Source organism: Delphinapterus leucas, chromosome 20 (assembly GCF_059928025.1).
Source record: "Delphinapterus leucas isolate spDelLeu-1000000601 "Yukka" chromosome 20, BTC_Dleu_Yukka2, whole genome shotgun sequence".
Classification (NCBI taxonomy): domain Eukaryota; kingdom Metazoa; phylum Chordata; class Mammalia; order Artiodactyla; family Monodontidae; genus Delphinapterus; species Delphinapterus leucas.
Genome location: NC_143148.1, coordinates 33,114,565 through 33,131,173, shown reverse-complemented (window position 1 = coordinate 33,131,173; position 16,609 = coordinate 33,114,565). Strand labels below are relative to the sequence as shown.

Here is a 16,609-nt window from a genome sequence, read left to right as displayed (position 1 = left end):
CAGCCCCACAGGGCCCCGCTTGGTTTCAAGATCAAGGTGTCAGGCAGGGTTGGTTCCTTCTGAGGGCTATAGGGAGAATCTGTTCCATGCTGGCAATCTTTGGCATTCCTTGGTGTGTAGCTGCATCACCCCCATCTCTGCCTTCGTGTTCATAGTGTGCTCCCCCTGTGTGCGTGCCCTCACGTCATTTTCTCTATGCATGCCTGTCTTTGTGTCCCAATTCCCACCCCCCACTTTTTTTTATAAGGACCCCAGTCATACTGGATTAGGGTTTCACCCCAATGACCTCAACTTGATCAGCTGCAAAGACCCCATTTCCAAATACGGTCACGTACGCGTACTGGGGGCTTAGGGATTCATCTTTCTGGAGGACACAGTTCAGTCCATAACAATCAGCCTTAATATAACACAGAACACGGGTGGTTTCCTTTTCAGCAGTGCTTGTACTCAGAAGGGAGGTGAAGCGCTTTGGAGATAATTGTCCCCATGCTCAGCTTTCTGTGATTGGTTTTTGTTGGCTGAGAAGGGCTCAGTCCCTTTTCATCCAGGCTGGCTTCATGGGTGTGGCACCTCCGGGGCTCTACTCTTTGTTTAATGCTCTTCTGAAAATTCTTAATAAATTTTGAACAAGAAGTCCTGCATTTTCATTTTTCACCAGGTCTCACAAATTATGTAGCTGGTCCTGTTTTTCATACATCAGCATGGAAGAAATGACTGATTACAATCTGCTAGTCCTCCAGCTAGCTAGAAGCTAACCAGTGGAGCCAGGCCAGATAAAACAAGCAGAAGCCTTCGAGCAGGCAGCCGGGCAGGAGATAGCAGCTTCACTGGGTAATTAAAGAGGCCACATAACATGGTTTCCTGTAGCCTGCTGTGGCAAGCGTCAGGTCCCCTTAAAACAGCACATCCATTTTCGCTCAGTAGTAAGAAAGTAAAGGGGTGTGCTTTTCCCTAGGGAAAAGGCAATCCAATTTCTGTGATTCCCTCTTGAGTTATCTCTCAACGAGACAGCTCCTTGGAAAGGACTTTTGTGATTCTGCCTATAGTACAGAATTGTTCTTCATATACATGGGGGATTGGGTCCAGGACTCCCCCCTGCCACCCCCTCCCCCATAGAAAAACCCTTGGATGCACAAGTCCCTTCTATAAAATGGCGTAGTATTTGCATATAACCAATGCAACATCCTCCCATATACTTTTTGTTTTTTAACTTTTTAGCCGCGCTGCACGGCATGTGCAATCCTAGTTCCCTGACCAGGGATTGAACCCGCGCCCCCTGCAGTGGAAGCGTGGAGTCTTTCTTAACCACTGGACGGCCAGGGAAGTCCCATTCTCCCATCTACTTTAAATCATCTCTAGATTACTTATATTACTAAATACAATGTAAATGTTATGTAAATAATTGTAAATACAATGTAAACACTATGTAAGCTTTCCAGAGTGGGGCAAATTCAAGTTTTTTTTTTTTGGAACTTTCTGGAATTTTTTTCTTCAGAATATTTTCGGGACAAAAAGTCCTCTGAATACGTGGATGTGGAACCCGTGGATGTAGAGGGCCAACCATATTTATAAAAACATTAAATTCAGGTCAACATGCCAGGAATAGAGAGATAAACACGGAGTGACCCTGTTCTCAGTGATCTTACAAATACAGCGAGCATGATAAGACAGTCAAAAACAGAAATAAAAGACAGCCCCAAAGTCTCATCCATCTCTGAAGGACCTATGATTACACAGAGGAGTTACACAGAGGCAGGAGGAGAGGGGGAGACAGAGAAAACTGGATGGAAGAGGTGGAATTCGAGCTGAACTTTGAAGGATTTGAATGAAAATAATAATGGCAATTATTGATTATTGATAAGCAATTATTGATAAGCCCAACAGGGGACCTGTATACACAATTTGTATGGGCAAGTATAGTTCAGTGGTTCAACTGATGGGCCCAGAGCCAGACTGCCCGTTTCTAAGCCAACTTGTGTCACTTATGAGCGTGACCTTAGGCAAGTTACTCAAACTCTCTGTACCTAATTGTCCTCATCTGTAAAATAGGAAGAATAATCGTGTCAGTTTCAGGGGGTTGTTGTGATATTTCAATGATATAGCATCGTTAAAGGTCTTGGGGAAGAGCCAGACACTTAGCAAGTGCTCAATTAATATTAGCCATTAATATTTAGGAAACTGCAAGGAATCCAGTCCACAGGTTCCCAAGCCTGGCTGTGAAACAGAATCACCTGAGGAGCTCTTTTTTTTTTTTTTTTTTTAAAGTGAAGTCTTACAACACCAAGTATTGACAAAGATACGGAGCAATCAGGACTCTCATACTTGGCTGGTAGGAGTATAAAATTGTACAACCACTGTGGAAATCAGTCTGGCAGTTTTCATAAAGTTAAACATACACCTAACATACAACCCAGCTATTACACTCACAGGGATTTACCCAAAAGAAATTAAAGACTTGTACAAGAATGTTGATGGCAGCTTTATTCGTAGCATCAAACACTGGGAGCAGTCGAGGTGTCCATCACCAGGAGACCAGATAAACACTACTGTATATCCATACAATGGAATACTACTCAGTAATAAAAAGAAATGAACTACCACACATGTAGCAACATGGATGAATCTCAAAACCGTGCTGAGTGAAAGAACCAGACAAAAGGAGTACATATTAAATGCTTCCATTCGTATGAAACTCTAGAATAAGCAAAATGAATCTATGGTGACGGAGAACAGATGCATGGTTGCCTGAGGATGGGGTGGCAGAGACGGACTTGGAAGGGGCTGTGCTGAAAGTCGGCTGGTGCTGGTTTTCAAGAACCGAATGTGAGCTTGTCTTCCTGACTCTGCTTTCAGTGTCATCACACAACCTGAAATTGGCCATGGTAGGAATATTCACACCACAGAGATCAGGAAACGCAATAAAGCAGAGCCTTTTTCCCCCGGGGAAGCAGTTGTTCACCTCTACTAATACACCGCTGGGCATGAAGGAAATTTCTAGGGTAGTGAAAAGTTCTGTCTTGGTAGGGTGTGGGGTAGGCAGGCACAGACATTTTTCAAAATGGATCTAGCTGTATACTTAAGATATGTGCATTTCACCGCATGGACATTATGCCCGCAACTAAACATGTAAAAACAATAGGATGGGTGTCTGGTCCCATGTCAGGCCTACCAAATGGGACCTGAGGCATCTAAGTCGGTACTGATTCAAGGGCCAGCTTTGGAAACCACTGGTCAAGTGTGGCAGTAAGGACAGAGTTTATTTTAAAATACTAATAATGATGATGTCTGGACTTCTCTGGCAGTCCAGTGGTTAGGACTCCGAGCTCCCAGTGCAGGGGTCGTGGGTTTGATCCCTGGTCGGGGAACTAAGGTCCCGCATGCCATGCCGAGCAGCCAAAAATAAATAAATAAATAAATAAAATAAAGTAAAATTTAAAAAATTAACAATGATGATGTCAGCAAGAGGTAAGACTGGAAAGAATTCTTGGGACCAGTTCAGGGAAGACTTTGCATGCTCATCCTTGAGAGCTGGCTTTATTTTGCGGGCAATAAGGTTTTTGAGTAGTAGAAGGACGTGATCAGAATCAGTATGGATCTTCATCATTACGAAGGGTTCGAGGGGGAGAGACTTGGGGCCACGAGACCTGAGTGGTTCGTTCAAGAGAAAATGTAGATCAGTGCTAGGATCGAGCAAAAAAGGAAATGTGAAAAAAAAAATTGGAAAAAGAAAAAGACATCGCAGAAATAAAGCAGGAGGGAAAGAGGCCTGGGAACAAAGATGGGTTCAGAACAGAGCTAATGGCTAACAGGGGAGTGCTAACCACGTGCCAGACACACAACTTCAAGAAACTTGCATTTAATCCTCACAGCAACCTTTGAAGTAGAATGCTTTTATTATTGCCATCTCACAGCTGGGGAAACTGAGGCACGGGGAGTTTAAGTAACTCGGCTACAGAGCTAGTAACTATGAAATTTTTATTTTTTAATTAACTGGTACTGAGGTATAATTTACATATAGTAAAATACATGGATCTTAAATGTACAGTTCAAAGAGTTTTGGTAGGTGTATTCACCTGTGTGAATTCCTATCATTCCAGATACATTCCTATCATTCTAGAGAGTTCCCCAGTGCCCCCTCCCAGCCAACCTGCTCACCCCCCCACCAATCCTGGTCCCAGACATTACTGGTCTGCTTTCTGTCACTCCAGTTTCGTCGGGCCTGTTCTAGAAGTTCATATAAGTGAAATCATACAACATATATTCCTCTGTGCCTCTCAAGAATAGAAAGTCAAGCGGCGCAGGGAAAGAAAGATAGTGAGTTCAAGGAAAATCCATACTCTTTTTTTTTTTTTTTCTTTTTTGGCCGCGCCATGCGACATGTAGGATCTATAGTTCCCCCACCAGGGATAGAACCCATGCCCCCTGCAGTGGAAGTGCAGAGTCTTAATCCCTGGACAGCCAGGGAAGTCTCGGAAAATCCATATTCTTAAATGAGATTTCTGGAAATGTGGAAATGAAAGACTATGGAAATTTTAAAACTTGATGGTTAGAAGCACCTCTGTGGTGCTATGTCTCTGCTGTGAACTAATTCATCTTTAAATTCTGAGGGGGGAGAGGGAAGGAGCCGAGACCTGTTTTATTTTGTACTCAGGCTGTGAGGGTCTAGAAGCCTTTGCAGAACCTGAGCAGGCAAAAGGTCACTGACACTGCACGTGCTTTATTTCAAGCAATCTGGCGTCTTAGGCCCTGCTGAACTTCTGTACTTTGCTCTTGGAATTCTTGTTTTTACTTGGTTTCTAGAGAGTCTCCCAAATAATTCAAGCTCCAACCAGAAACCTTGCCTTTTATGGTCATTTCTGAAATCCTAATTTGGCCACACACACGAGCCATCTTCTTTAGGCCAGGAAATGGACATCCTGTTCTGTACTCATGAAATCCATCCCATGGTGACCCATGCCCACGCTAAGCCGGAAGCAGCTTTCTTTCCTCACCAGAAGTAGCGTCCACAGTAAATCCTCCCAAACAATGTTGTCAGTGATCAGGAAGTGTTTTTGTTTGATAAAGGAAGGAGGTATCTCGGACTGGGATGCCCAGACTTTGAGTGTGACACTCACTTCCCTGTTACTTTCTGATATCTGTTTCTTAAAAGTGCATGTTACATATATTTTTATAATCAAAGAGAATGAAAACTGATTTGGCTTTGAGAACCCCAAGTATCTCTTGAATGGGAGACACTGAGGGGTCTGGCCAGTCAAGACTGACCACTGGGGGCAACAGTGGGCCTGGTAGTTAAATTCACGGTGCACTTCTTTTTTTTAAAATAATTTTTTAAAATAGATTTATTTATTTTTATTTATTTATTTTTGGCTGCGTTGGGTCTTCGTTGCTGCTTGCGGGCTTTCTCTTGTTGAGACGAGCGGGGGCTACTCTTCATTGCCGTGCACGTGCTTCTCATTGCGGTGGCTTCTTTTGTTGCGGAGCATGGGCTCTAGGCACGCGGGCTTCAGTAGTTGTGGCTCACGGGCTTAGTTGTTCTGCGGCATGTGGGATCTTCCCGGACCAAGGATCAAACCCATGTCCCCTGTATTGGCAGGCGAATTCTTAACCACTGCGCCACCGGGGAAGTCCATGCATGGTGCACTTCTAAACTCAGCCCTTATAAGGTTTAAAAATGTACCTGGGGTTCATTTACTTGATAAGCTAAACAGTTATCATATGACCCAGCAATTCCATTCCTAGGGTTATATCTAAAGGAATTGAAATCAGGAATTTAAACAAAAACTTGTCTATGAATATTCACAGTGGCAACATTCATAATAGCCAAAAGGTAGAAATAACTGAAATGTCCAAGAACTGATGAATGGATAAACAAAATGCGGTCTATCCATGCGATGGAATATTATTCAGCCATGGAATAATATTGGAAAGGAATGGAAAGGAATGAAGCCGTGGAAAGGAATGAAGTACTGATACTTGCTATAACATGGATGAACACTGAAAACATTGTACTAAGTGAAAGAAGGCAGACCCAAAAGGCCACATACTGTATGGTTTTTATTCATATGAAATATCTAGAATAAGCAAATCCATAGAGACAGAAAGCAGATTAGTGGTTGCCAGGAGTTAATGGAGGGTGATTGCTTAAGGGGTCCATGATTTCCTTTCGGGATGATGGAAATTTTTTGGTGCTAGATAGTGGTGATGGTTGCACAACATTTTGAATGTGCTAATTGTCACTGAATTACACACTTTAAAATAGTTAACATGGTGAATTATATGTATATATATATATACACACATACACACATATATTTGGAGTAGACATTAATTCCTTTTATGTTTTAATTGAAGTATAGTTGATTTACAATGTATATATACCTTGATTTACAAGGTATATAGCAAAATGATTCAGTTATACCTTCTATATAAATGTACATATATATGCGTATATATATATTCTTTTTTATCATTTAGTATGATAATCTCCAGGTCCATCTATGTTACTGCAAGTGGCATTATTTCATTCTATTTTATGGCTAAGTAATATTCCATTGTATATGTTTCTTTTTTTTTTTAGCCACACCGCACAGCTTGTAGGATCTTAGTTCCCCAACCAGGGATTAAACCCAGGTCCTCAGCAGTGAGAGTGGAGTCCTAACCACTGGACCACCAGGGAATTCCCCCATTGTATATGTTTGCCACATCTTCTTTATCCATTCATCTGTCGACGGACATTTAGGTTGCTTCCATGTCTTGGCTATTGTAAATAGTGCTATTGATACTATGAGGTGAATTTTATATTATACAGCTGAAAAAATCAGAAGTCCTACTTGGTTCCCTCTTTCCTGTTGAATGCTATCTCACAGCCTTTCCTCCAATGGAGGGAGGAACCCAAATAAAATAACCGCCACCGGACAACAAAAATCCTTCCGATTACCGCAAAAGTGACGGGGTAGATGAATGGGTGGTGCCTGCTTGATTCAATAATCTCTCTCACAGAGCACATGCTTGGCTCTTCTCTAGGCTGTAGGTGCAGCCAGCTCCAGGTTTATGACTCTCCTGGCTGCTTGGGTTTGGTTCCAGGGCAAACACCACTCAGGTGAGCCCTGCCCTCCAGGCCTGCATCCTGGGCAGGATCATGGCTGAACTCTGAGGCCCAGGAAACCTCAAAAGCCCTCACTTCCCCATCACAGGTGCCAGTCCAGCCCTCTTCTAAATATTCTGATTGTAGTCCAGCATGTTACTTTAAAAAGAAAAGAAAAAAACCCATACTTATTCATCTTAAGTTTTATAGTACCTTGCATAAATACAGAATCTTTCCTGTACTCTAAGTAAAATTTTGACTGTGTGTTAGTTTCTTTCTTTTTTCTCTAGCAAAACCCCCAGCTTCCCCAAGCTGGTTTCAGACTAGACCTAGCACTTAGGCAAAGATGCATAAGACTACAGAGATAGCTATAGCAATATAGCAATATTCTTGTCAAAATGGTGGGACTGGGCTTCCCTGGTGGCGCAGTGGTTGAGAGTCTGCCTGCCGATGTGGGGGACGCGGGTTTGTGCCTCGGTCCGAGAAGATCCCACATGCCGCGGAGCAGCTGGGCCTGTGGGCCATGGCCGCTGAGCCTGCGCGTCCGGAGCCTGTGCTCCGCAACGGGAGAGGCCACAACAGTGAGAGGCCCACGTACTGCAAAAAAAAAAAAAAAAAAAAAAAAATGGTGGGACTTGATACTTTCCTCCATGAATTTCCTTGCTTAGCCCTCCCATTCAACTCTGGACTTTTCCTTTCCCAGCCCATAACAAACATCTCCACTCATTCCCCTCTTATCTCTGCCCTGGTTCCATCAGCTTTCTCTGCCCCAGGCCTACATCAATCATTCAGGTCAGCAAGATTTCACTTGCGGGTCCGGTTCTTTGTAAACAAGCTCTGGCCCCCTCCCCCTGCACCTTGCCCTAATTCCCCAAACCTCCTTATGTTAACCAACCCTACCTTTCTCCAAGACAGGACCCTCGAACATCTCCCGTTGCAGGCAGCCCTGTCTCCCCCTCCTCCTCCCCAATGTTGCTTCTAGGCTGGTGTGCATCTTAGCAGCCACTTCTCACCGGAAGGCTTACCTGACTGCAAGTATAATCTCTTGACCTCTAGGGCTCTCTTCCAAGATCACAAGCTTCCCTCCCATCCCTTCCCCATCTTAATAATTCCAGCTTCCAGATCATACTCCCTTTCATTCAGTTCTACTTACATTTATCTCTGCTCTGCTCCCACTGCTCACTGGCATAATCCATTCTTTTGCCATTCATTCATTCATTCGACAAACATTTATTGAGTTCCTACTCTGTGCTAAGCCCTGTGATGGGTGCAAAGATGAGTTGATGTGGTCACAATCGGGGCTGATATGCACTCACTCAGCCATTTCAACAGTTAAGATATTGAAATACCACCATGCCAGCTGGTAAGCATGCCGTGAATACCCTCCAGCTGCCCCGGCCCTGAGACCACCAGGTCTTCCTACCATCCAGTAACTAAAAGTTTCATCCCAACGACCACCTTCATAGAGCTCACAGTCAAATGATAGACACCCTAGATTTTGCTCAAAAATGTTTACCTCCTGGGACTTCCCTGGTGGCGCAGTGGTTAAGAATCCGCCTGCCAATGCAGGGGACATGGGTTGGAGCCCTGGTCTGGGAAGATCCCACATGCCGCGGAGCAACTAAGCCCATGCGCCACAACTACTGAGCCTGCGCTCTGGAGCTTGCGGGGCACAACTACTGAACCCGCGTGGCAACTACTGAAGCCCGCGCGCCTACAACCCATGCTCCACAACAAGAGAAGCCACCACAATGAGAAGCTCGTGCACCGCAACGAAGAATAGCCCCCGCTCGCCACAACTAGAGAAAGCCTGTGCACAGCAACGAAGACCCGATGCAGCCCAAAATTTAAAAAAATAAAATAAAATAAAGTTTACCTCCTGCGGAATCTCAAACTTTGAAATGCACACATACTGACCACAAACTACCCTGTATTCTTCTCTGTCTCCCTCTCTCCCATTCCCACTGAGCATACTTTTAGTCCTCCTGCTACCAGCCCCTCAAGCCTTCTCAACTCTTGCAGCTCACTTCCGGTGTCTCCATCCATCTTCGAGCTCATGGTCAGCCATTTTCATGTACTTTGGTCATTCTCCTTGAATTCCTCGTGCCTTGGCCTTCCATCCTTCTTGCTTGGCCAGCCCCATCACTGGGGAACGTGTCCCCTGCATTCTACACATTTGCTTTCTGACTTGGTGCTCAGGAGACCTGCCAGAGAAAGGCACCAGGGCAGCTGTACTGAGAATTTTGCACCCTTGGACTAGCAGAGATCAGCTATGCCTTCCCTGCTGCTTGGCAAAGTTTCCGCCACATTTTATTGATTCACCATTACTACCTCTTCATCAATTATTCTCTTCATTGCATCTTAAATCTTTCCCCTCAGGCCTATACATACACCCAAGTCTCTCTTTATCACTTCCACCTGTAACAGAGACACGGATTGCTCGATGAATACTCACATGTTCCCCCCAGTTTTCCAGACGCTTGCAGGGAGGTGGTGCCATGTGACTTCCTTGGCTAATGGACTTTGAGTGGAAGTAACAGGTCACTTCTGAGCTGAAGCATTGGAAAGCCAGGGCATGACCCTCCTACTCTCTTTTCCCTTCCTCAGTGAGTTAGAAGCTACTGGCTGACATGATAGCCTCCCAAGATGGGAATAGTTTGGATCACTGAGTCCTGAGGTGGAGAAGAGGGCTTACCCAGCACAGGAATATTTGTAGGAGAGAAATCAATCTTTGTCATGTAAGCCACTAACATTTAGTGGGTAATTTATTACTGTAGCAGAGCATACCATGATCCTGACTGATACACCCCCTAAGATAACAACGCTTTCCCTGGAGTCTCCTTTCCCTTGGAGTCTCCTCCAAGTTTCCACCTTATTTTTTCTCCCCTTATTTTCCTTATCTTTCTCTCCATTGCTGGGTTACTGAAGCACAGGTCAATGTGCATGGCTGCTGCTTTCCTTTCCCCTCCAGCAATTATTCCTCAATCTCTGGTACCTGAACCACTACCTGTAAGGCTCCCAGGGATTCCCAGAACTGCAGTTCAGCAGCGGCTTCACTTCTGCAGTCAGCTGCCATGAGGGTCGACGATTCTATGCTTTTTCGATCTCTTCTCTGGTACCTTCTAAGGCCCTTGGTTACCTGGGTTCTCCTCCTGCCTCACCAATGATCTTTTCTAGGCTGCTTTGCTGGCTGCCTATTCTTCCTCCTACCCCTAAATGTAGCCCTTGCCAAGGTCCAGGCTCCAGCCCTCTCCATTCTCTTTACTTTCTTTCTTGGTGATCTCACCCAAGGTATGACTTCGATTTCCTGTCTTTTAGTGTTGACTCCCAAATCTACGGATCGTCTCTGTTCTTACAGTGTCAGGCTAACAGTGGACACCCTGAGCTCTTCCTGAGCTCCGGGACCACAATTCTGACCACTGGGATGTCTTCATACTTAAAGTGTCCAAAACCAAACCCACCTAATTGCTCATTTTCTACAGCAGAAAGCCTGTTACCTCACCCTCCATATTACATGGTTTGTTCATTCTTACAGCTGCCCAGGCCCAACTCCTGGGGTCCTGTTACTCCCACACATACATCCAGGCAATTCCCAGCTCTGGAAGATACTATTCTTCCTCCTCTTTTCCCTGCTCTTCGCCACTCTGAGAGTGTTGAGACCTGCTGACTTGCCTTTGCAATTCTGCACAGCCTCCTCTCTGGGTGCCCTGCCTTTTCTCCTCCAGCCTCCTTCATCTCCTGTCTGGCCAAGCTTCCTCAGGCTCCCATTGCCCCTTCCCCTTCAGTGGCTCTCCAGCGCCCCTGAGTCTGTCCTGAGCTCCTCAGCCTCTCAGTGGGGGCCTTGCACACTACAACCTTCTCAGTCTTATTCTCCCCGGGTATGCATCCCTCATACACCAGGAAGACTGGTTTATTTCTTGTTCTCCAAACACACCTAGTAAGTTGGTCCTTGCTCAAGGCATCCTGCCACTTGGGTTACCTTCTCCCAATCCCGGCTCCCATCTCTGTCTATAGAATCCTATCAACTGTTCAAACCTATTTTAAATACCATTTTCTCTAGAGAGAGTTTCTTAATTCCCTTGACCTTAGTGTTTGCTCCCTCTTTTGCATCCTTAGAGTGTTTTATTTTGTAACTCTCCTATGAGAAAATGAAAACACTTGTCCTTTCTTGCCACCATCTTTTGTCCGTATGATGTTCTGCTCTTCGGCCTCCCAGCCAGGTGGTTCTTCTTAACGCTCTACCACATGGTATTTTTAGAAATTGAGTTTGTTGTGGCTCCCTTTCAGGAAGGGACGCTCATGTCATGCTTGTGTTTTTAGTCATAAGGTTGACCCTCACTTCAAGTGGCCAATTAACAATGAAGCCGGTGGCTGGGCTTTCCTGGGCCCCGTTTCTGTAAACACTTTTGAAGTGGGCGGTATGTATTTTCTGATACCCTGAGCTATACACATCTACAAGTGAAACCTGGCTGTTTTGCATGTGCTTGGGGGCCTCCCAGCCAGGTGGTTCTTCTGGAACGTTCCAGCTATTCTCTTCCCTGTGAAACCCACCTCTCCCTCCTAGCCACACGAGAGGCTAGGCAGGTGTGTAAAAGGGAATTCAGTCCAAATGGGGCTCTCCATGCTCTAATGAGACCTAGGAGGCGGAGCTCAGAGAGCCTTATCTGGTGGAAAACAGGCGCTGCTGTACTTACGTCAAAGCCATGACAAGTCTGGGCAGGAACTGAAAGAGGATGTGAAATCTGGAGGCTGAAATGTCAAGGGGAAAATCAGGAGTCATCTGAGCAGTGGATCCTGGGGGAGATAAATGAGGAGTCCCTTCTGCAGTGGCCGTTGTGGTTGCTGGTGGGGGCTGGGTCCCAGCTCTGATGACCCAGCTCTCTGTGGCTTTCCATGCACAGTGCAAGGGTAGACTACTCACTGATGTGGAGTATCTACTCGTCCAAAAGCAGAGAAAGACACACACACACTGTAGACCAAAATCTCGTACCCTCTCAGGGCCCAATATGCCCAACAATGACTTGGAGGGCCTTCAGAGCCTCTGAGCACGCAGTAGGGCAGCAGGAAGTGGTGGGCCAAGTGGGGGGGACTGAAGAATGTGTCCTCCCCCTGATGCCTCCCCTCGCTTCCACAACTTTGATCAATCACGCGTGGGCCAAACCACAGTCAGCAGCAGGCCAGCTGGCTGGTGACACATGCTTTGGTCCAATTCTCTCATTTCACAGACCGAAGCTCAGAGAGGTTAAGGGGGCGTAGCTGAGGTCACAAGCCAGTTTTGGGAGGAGACAGAAACTCAAGTCCAGGTTCCTTGGTGGCCATGCTGTGGCTCTTTCCACTCAATCTCTCTGCCCCTCGGTTTGAGGCAAGATTGAAAATTCTGGGAGACTTTTTAAAAGACTAAAGGGACTTCCCTGGTGGTCCAGTGATTAAGGCTCTGTGCTCCCACTGCAGCGGTCACAGGTTCGATCCCTGGTTGGGAAACTAAGATCTTGCATGGCGCGCGGCATGGCCACCAAAGAAAAAAAAAGACTGAAGAAAACAGGTTCCCTGTGTGTCTGCAAAGACATGTAAGAGAAGCGAAGGGAAAATAAGTGGCTTCTGTAAATGTCCATGTGGAAATCTGGCAATATGACCTGTAGAACCAGTGGAAGCTCAGCACAAAGTTCAATCCAGGGTTGAAAAAACAACACAGTTTTTTCATAACACTCAGCATAGTTGAAACACAGTGTGTTCCAAAACAAATGAATTCTGTTGACTGAATAAATGTATTTTTATTCATTTCATTGTTTTTCACCTTACTGTTAACTCAAGGCTTTAAAAAAATTTTTTTTAATTAATTAAATTTATTTTTGGCTGCGTTGGGTCTTTGTTGCTGTGCGTGGGCTTTCTCTAGTTGCGGTAAGCGGGGGCTGCTCTTCATTGTGGTGCATGGGCTTCTCATTGCCGTGGCTTCTTTTGTTGTGGAGCACGGGCTCTAGGCACGCGGGCTTCAGTAGTTGTGACACATGGACTCAGTAGTTGTGGCTCACAGGCTCTAGAGCGCAGGCTCAGTAGTTGTGGCACAGGGGCTTAGTTGCTCTGCGGCATGTGGGATCTTCCCAGACTAGGGCTCGAACCCATGTCCCCTGCACTGGCAGGCGGATTCTTAACCACTGCGCCACCAGGGAAGTCCAAGGCTTTTAAAATTTTATTTATTTATTTATTTTTGTCTGCATTGGGTCTTCGTTGCTGTGTGTGCGCTTTTCTCTAATTGTGGAGAGTGGGGGGCTACTCTTCACTGTGGTTCATGGGCTTCTCATTGCAGTGGCTTCTCTTGTTGCGGAGCACGGGCTCTAGGCGCACGGGCTTCAGTAGTTGTGGCACGCAGGCTCAGTAGTTGTAGCTCACAAGCTTAGTTGCTCCGCGGCGTGTGGGATCTTCCCAGATCAGGCATCGAACCCGTGTCCCCTGCATGGGCAGGCGGATTCTTAACCACTGCACCACCAGGGAAGTCCCCAAAGCCTTTGTTTTTTTTAAACAAAGCTATTATCATTGTTCAAAATTTGGTTTCCAACACGGTGAATTTTTTTTTTTTTAATTCCCAAAGGCAAAGCATTCTCTGTTCTTGGATCAGTGACTCCCTGAGGTCAGAAGAGGGAGCACCTGTTTGCCAGGAAATGGTTTTCCATGCGGCTCTAGAAAGGCAAGCATTCCCTGATGGAGCCTTTGCCTTACCTGGAGTTAGAGTTGGTCCAGGTCCACTGAACGGCTCAGAGGCAGCCCCCTCTCCGTCCTTCAGGAGCTCAGCCAGGCGCTCTGGCTCCCTCAGCAAAGGCCTGATGTAATAACAGGACAGTGGGGCTTATCACAGCCTGGGAACCCAGGGCCTTGGTCTCTGTAGTGGGACGAACACTAAAGTCCTTTGAGTCCCAACCCCAAGAAAGGGACTTTCGCCTTCATGACTAAGTGGGTGCTTCAGTGCACTTGGAGGGGGTCAACCAGACCCAAAGATGCCTGGTTCCTTGGCTACCCCAGTGCAATTGGAAGAAGGCTCAGCCAGTGGAATCCCCCAACAGCTCACCTTTATGCCGCTTGGGTACGTCTGAGCTGAAATGCCCTTTCAGAGAGCCTCACGCACCAGCATTGGACATATCTTAATGTACATTCTGCTCCTGCATCCCAGGTGGCGGTGCAAACACTCTGGGGGGTTCCATCCACAGTAGCCTGAACACACTTACCTGAGCAAGGTTCATCTCCCCCAGGTTCTCTCTCGTCTCTGAGCCCCATCTTACGTTCCCCGCACTGCAGCCCCTCTGCTACTTACTCTGTTTCCATCTCTTACTGGTGGTTCCTCCTCCCTGTCCTTCCCCCCAGCCTTGGGCTGGGTTTGGACCTTTCTGATTCTTTGCCCAATGTTGCCATCTTTACACCCACCTCTCTGCTTCCCCATTCCTGACCCACCAAACCTGCACCCCCAACCAAACCTGAAATTTAACACCCCTGCATGAGACTCCCTAAACCATGCCCCTCCTTTGAAGCTCTTTCCTGACACACCCACCATCCATACCCCTCCTCCTGGTGTTTTTGTTGGTTCCCTTTCCTTCCCTGTGGGATGAGCTCGGGAAAATGCCAGTGATGCCCACCATGGCCTTTCTCCAACTAGATGAACTCCCTGTTGTATAGAAAAACACAGGGCACAGAAGAAAGTCTAAGCTGTATTTTTCAAATCATGAGTCAGCACCCATTAGTGGATCCCAAACTCATTTTAGTGGATTGCAACCAACATTAAAAGGAGAACAAGAAGTAGAAAGAATAGAAAATACCAAAGTGCATCACTCATAGTAAGGATAAGGATTGTTTTGTGACACTTCAGTTTCACTGTGTTTGTTCCAAACCTCAATGTAAAATAGATTTCTTACTGTGGGTTGCAGTCTGAAAATGTTTGAAAGTCCCGGTCTACCAAAGAACCAACCAAAACACTGAAGACGTGCTATTGAAAGCAAAGGAAGTGAGAGGTGGTTAAATAAATTTGCATTGTTATGGAGGCTCAACGAGCCCCTGTATTCCCCCTGTAAGGGCTGTAGGTGGGGTGCCCACTCTCCTGATATTGGAGGGGGGAGGAGTGTTTAGGGGGTGCTCCCAGGAAAGGTCTGTAGAAACGGCCAAAATTCACACTCAGCACTCTGACTAAAATTTGTATACAAATCAAAGATTGAAATCTTAATTTGTTGTAATCAAGAGCAAAAGAAAACTTAAAAGGAATATGAATCCACCAGAGAGTTTTCCAGACAGCTCCACCTGCTACTTCTCCAGCCCAGAAAAACAAAGCCCAGAGGACTTGTCTGAGGGGAGTGGGGTCCAGCTGAAATTTGGAAATCTACCAGCTTCTTCCATGAGGTCATCAGATGCTACCACTTAAAGTGCGTTGGGGCATGTGTCCTGTCCCCGTGGACAGGTGGGCATCCCCTGCATCCTGGCTTTGGGCAGGCACAGCCAAGCCCGGAGTTACTGGCAGTAAAAGGTGAGCACGTTTTCCTGGTTTCCTCGGATCAGGATGACCGGAGGTCTGAGGTCCTGGGACAGCGTCTCCAGCCAGGCCATGTAGAGCGAGCTCGGGCACTTCCCCTTCCTCCCTATGGGCAAGGTGCTGTGGGGCAGGAAGAAGCAGCAGATGGGGAATTACCAAGGGGCCTTCCCCACACGGCCCAGTTCCTGGTTTGCTTTCTGAACAGCGTCTCTGTTTATTGGCCCCTTCAGAGCTCTTTCTTCCCAGCCACCCTAAGAATGACCTGCTGCTCTCCTTGAAAGCATGACCTGAAGTGTACCTTCAGCCGCAAAGCATTTCTTTTCTTTTTTTTTTTTGGCCGCGCCCCACAGTTTGTAGGATCTTAGTTCCACGACCAGATATCGAACCTGAGCCCCGGCAGTGAAAGCGCTGAGTCCTAACCACTGGACCGCCAGGGAACTCCCACAACGCATTTCTAAACAAAGCCATGGCCTGCAAGGTCCCCATGATCTGGTCCCCACCAGCCTCCAAAACCTCACCTCCCACCACCCGCAACCTCGCTCACACCGCTACAGTCACAGAAGCTTCCTTTCCACTCCTGAAAAAAACGGCAAGCTTGCTCCTGCCCCAGCGCCTTGGCATGTGATGTTCTTTCCACCCAGAAGGCAGTGGCCCCAGCTCTTCACCGGGTTGGCTCCTTCGATTCCCTCAGGTCTTGGCTCAAGGGCACCTCCTCCTCTGATCACCCTCTTCGATAACATCTTCCCATCTCTCTTCATCATGTCACCCTGTTTCATTATCTTCATAGCACTTCACACTCTCAAATCCTATTTTTATTTATTTGTGTGTTGTCTGTCTCCCCCCACTAGATGTATGTTCTCTCACGAGCAGGCTGGGTCTGTCTTATCCGCCTGTGCCTAGAACACAGTCTGACACAGTGAGGCTGTATGCCACTCATCCGACCACTCAGGTCATGCCAGCCTCGCCTCTCCAGCTACACACCTGCCTGTGGCCACAACAAAGTGATATGTTCACGTGTT

The 16,609-nt window shown here is 46.6% G+C and overlaps 1 protein-coding gene across 2 annotated transcripts in view; it reads right to left on the bottom strand.

Annotated features, from left to right (window-relative positions):
- Positions 1–2,466: 2,466 nt before the first annotated feature.
- The window catches only part of SLC12A3 (solute carrier family 12 member 3), a 53,109-nt gene continuing 38,966 nt past the window's right edge, over positions 2,467–16,609 (bottom strand). For both annotated transcript variants that reach the window (XM_089903133.1, XM_022555915.2), the window contains exon 26: positions 2,467–15,710. In XM_089903133.1, coding sequence (XP_089759259.1) covers positions 15,569–15,710 — 142 coding nt within the window. In that variant the 3' untranslated portion in view covers positions 2,467–15,568. The remainder of the gene's footprint in view (positions 15,711–16,609) is intronic.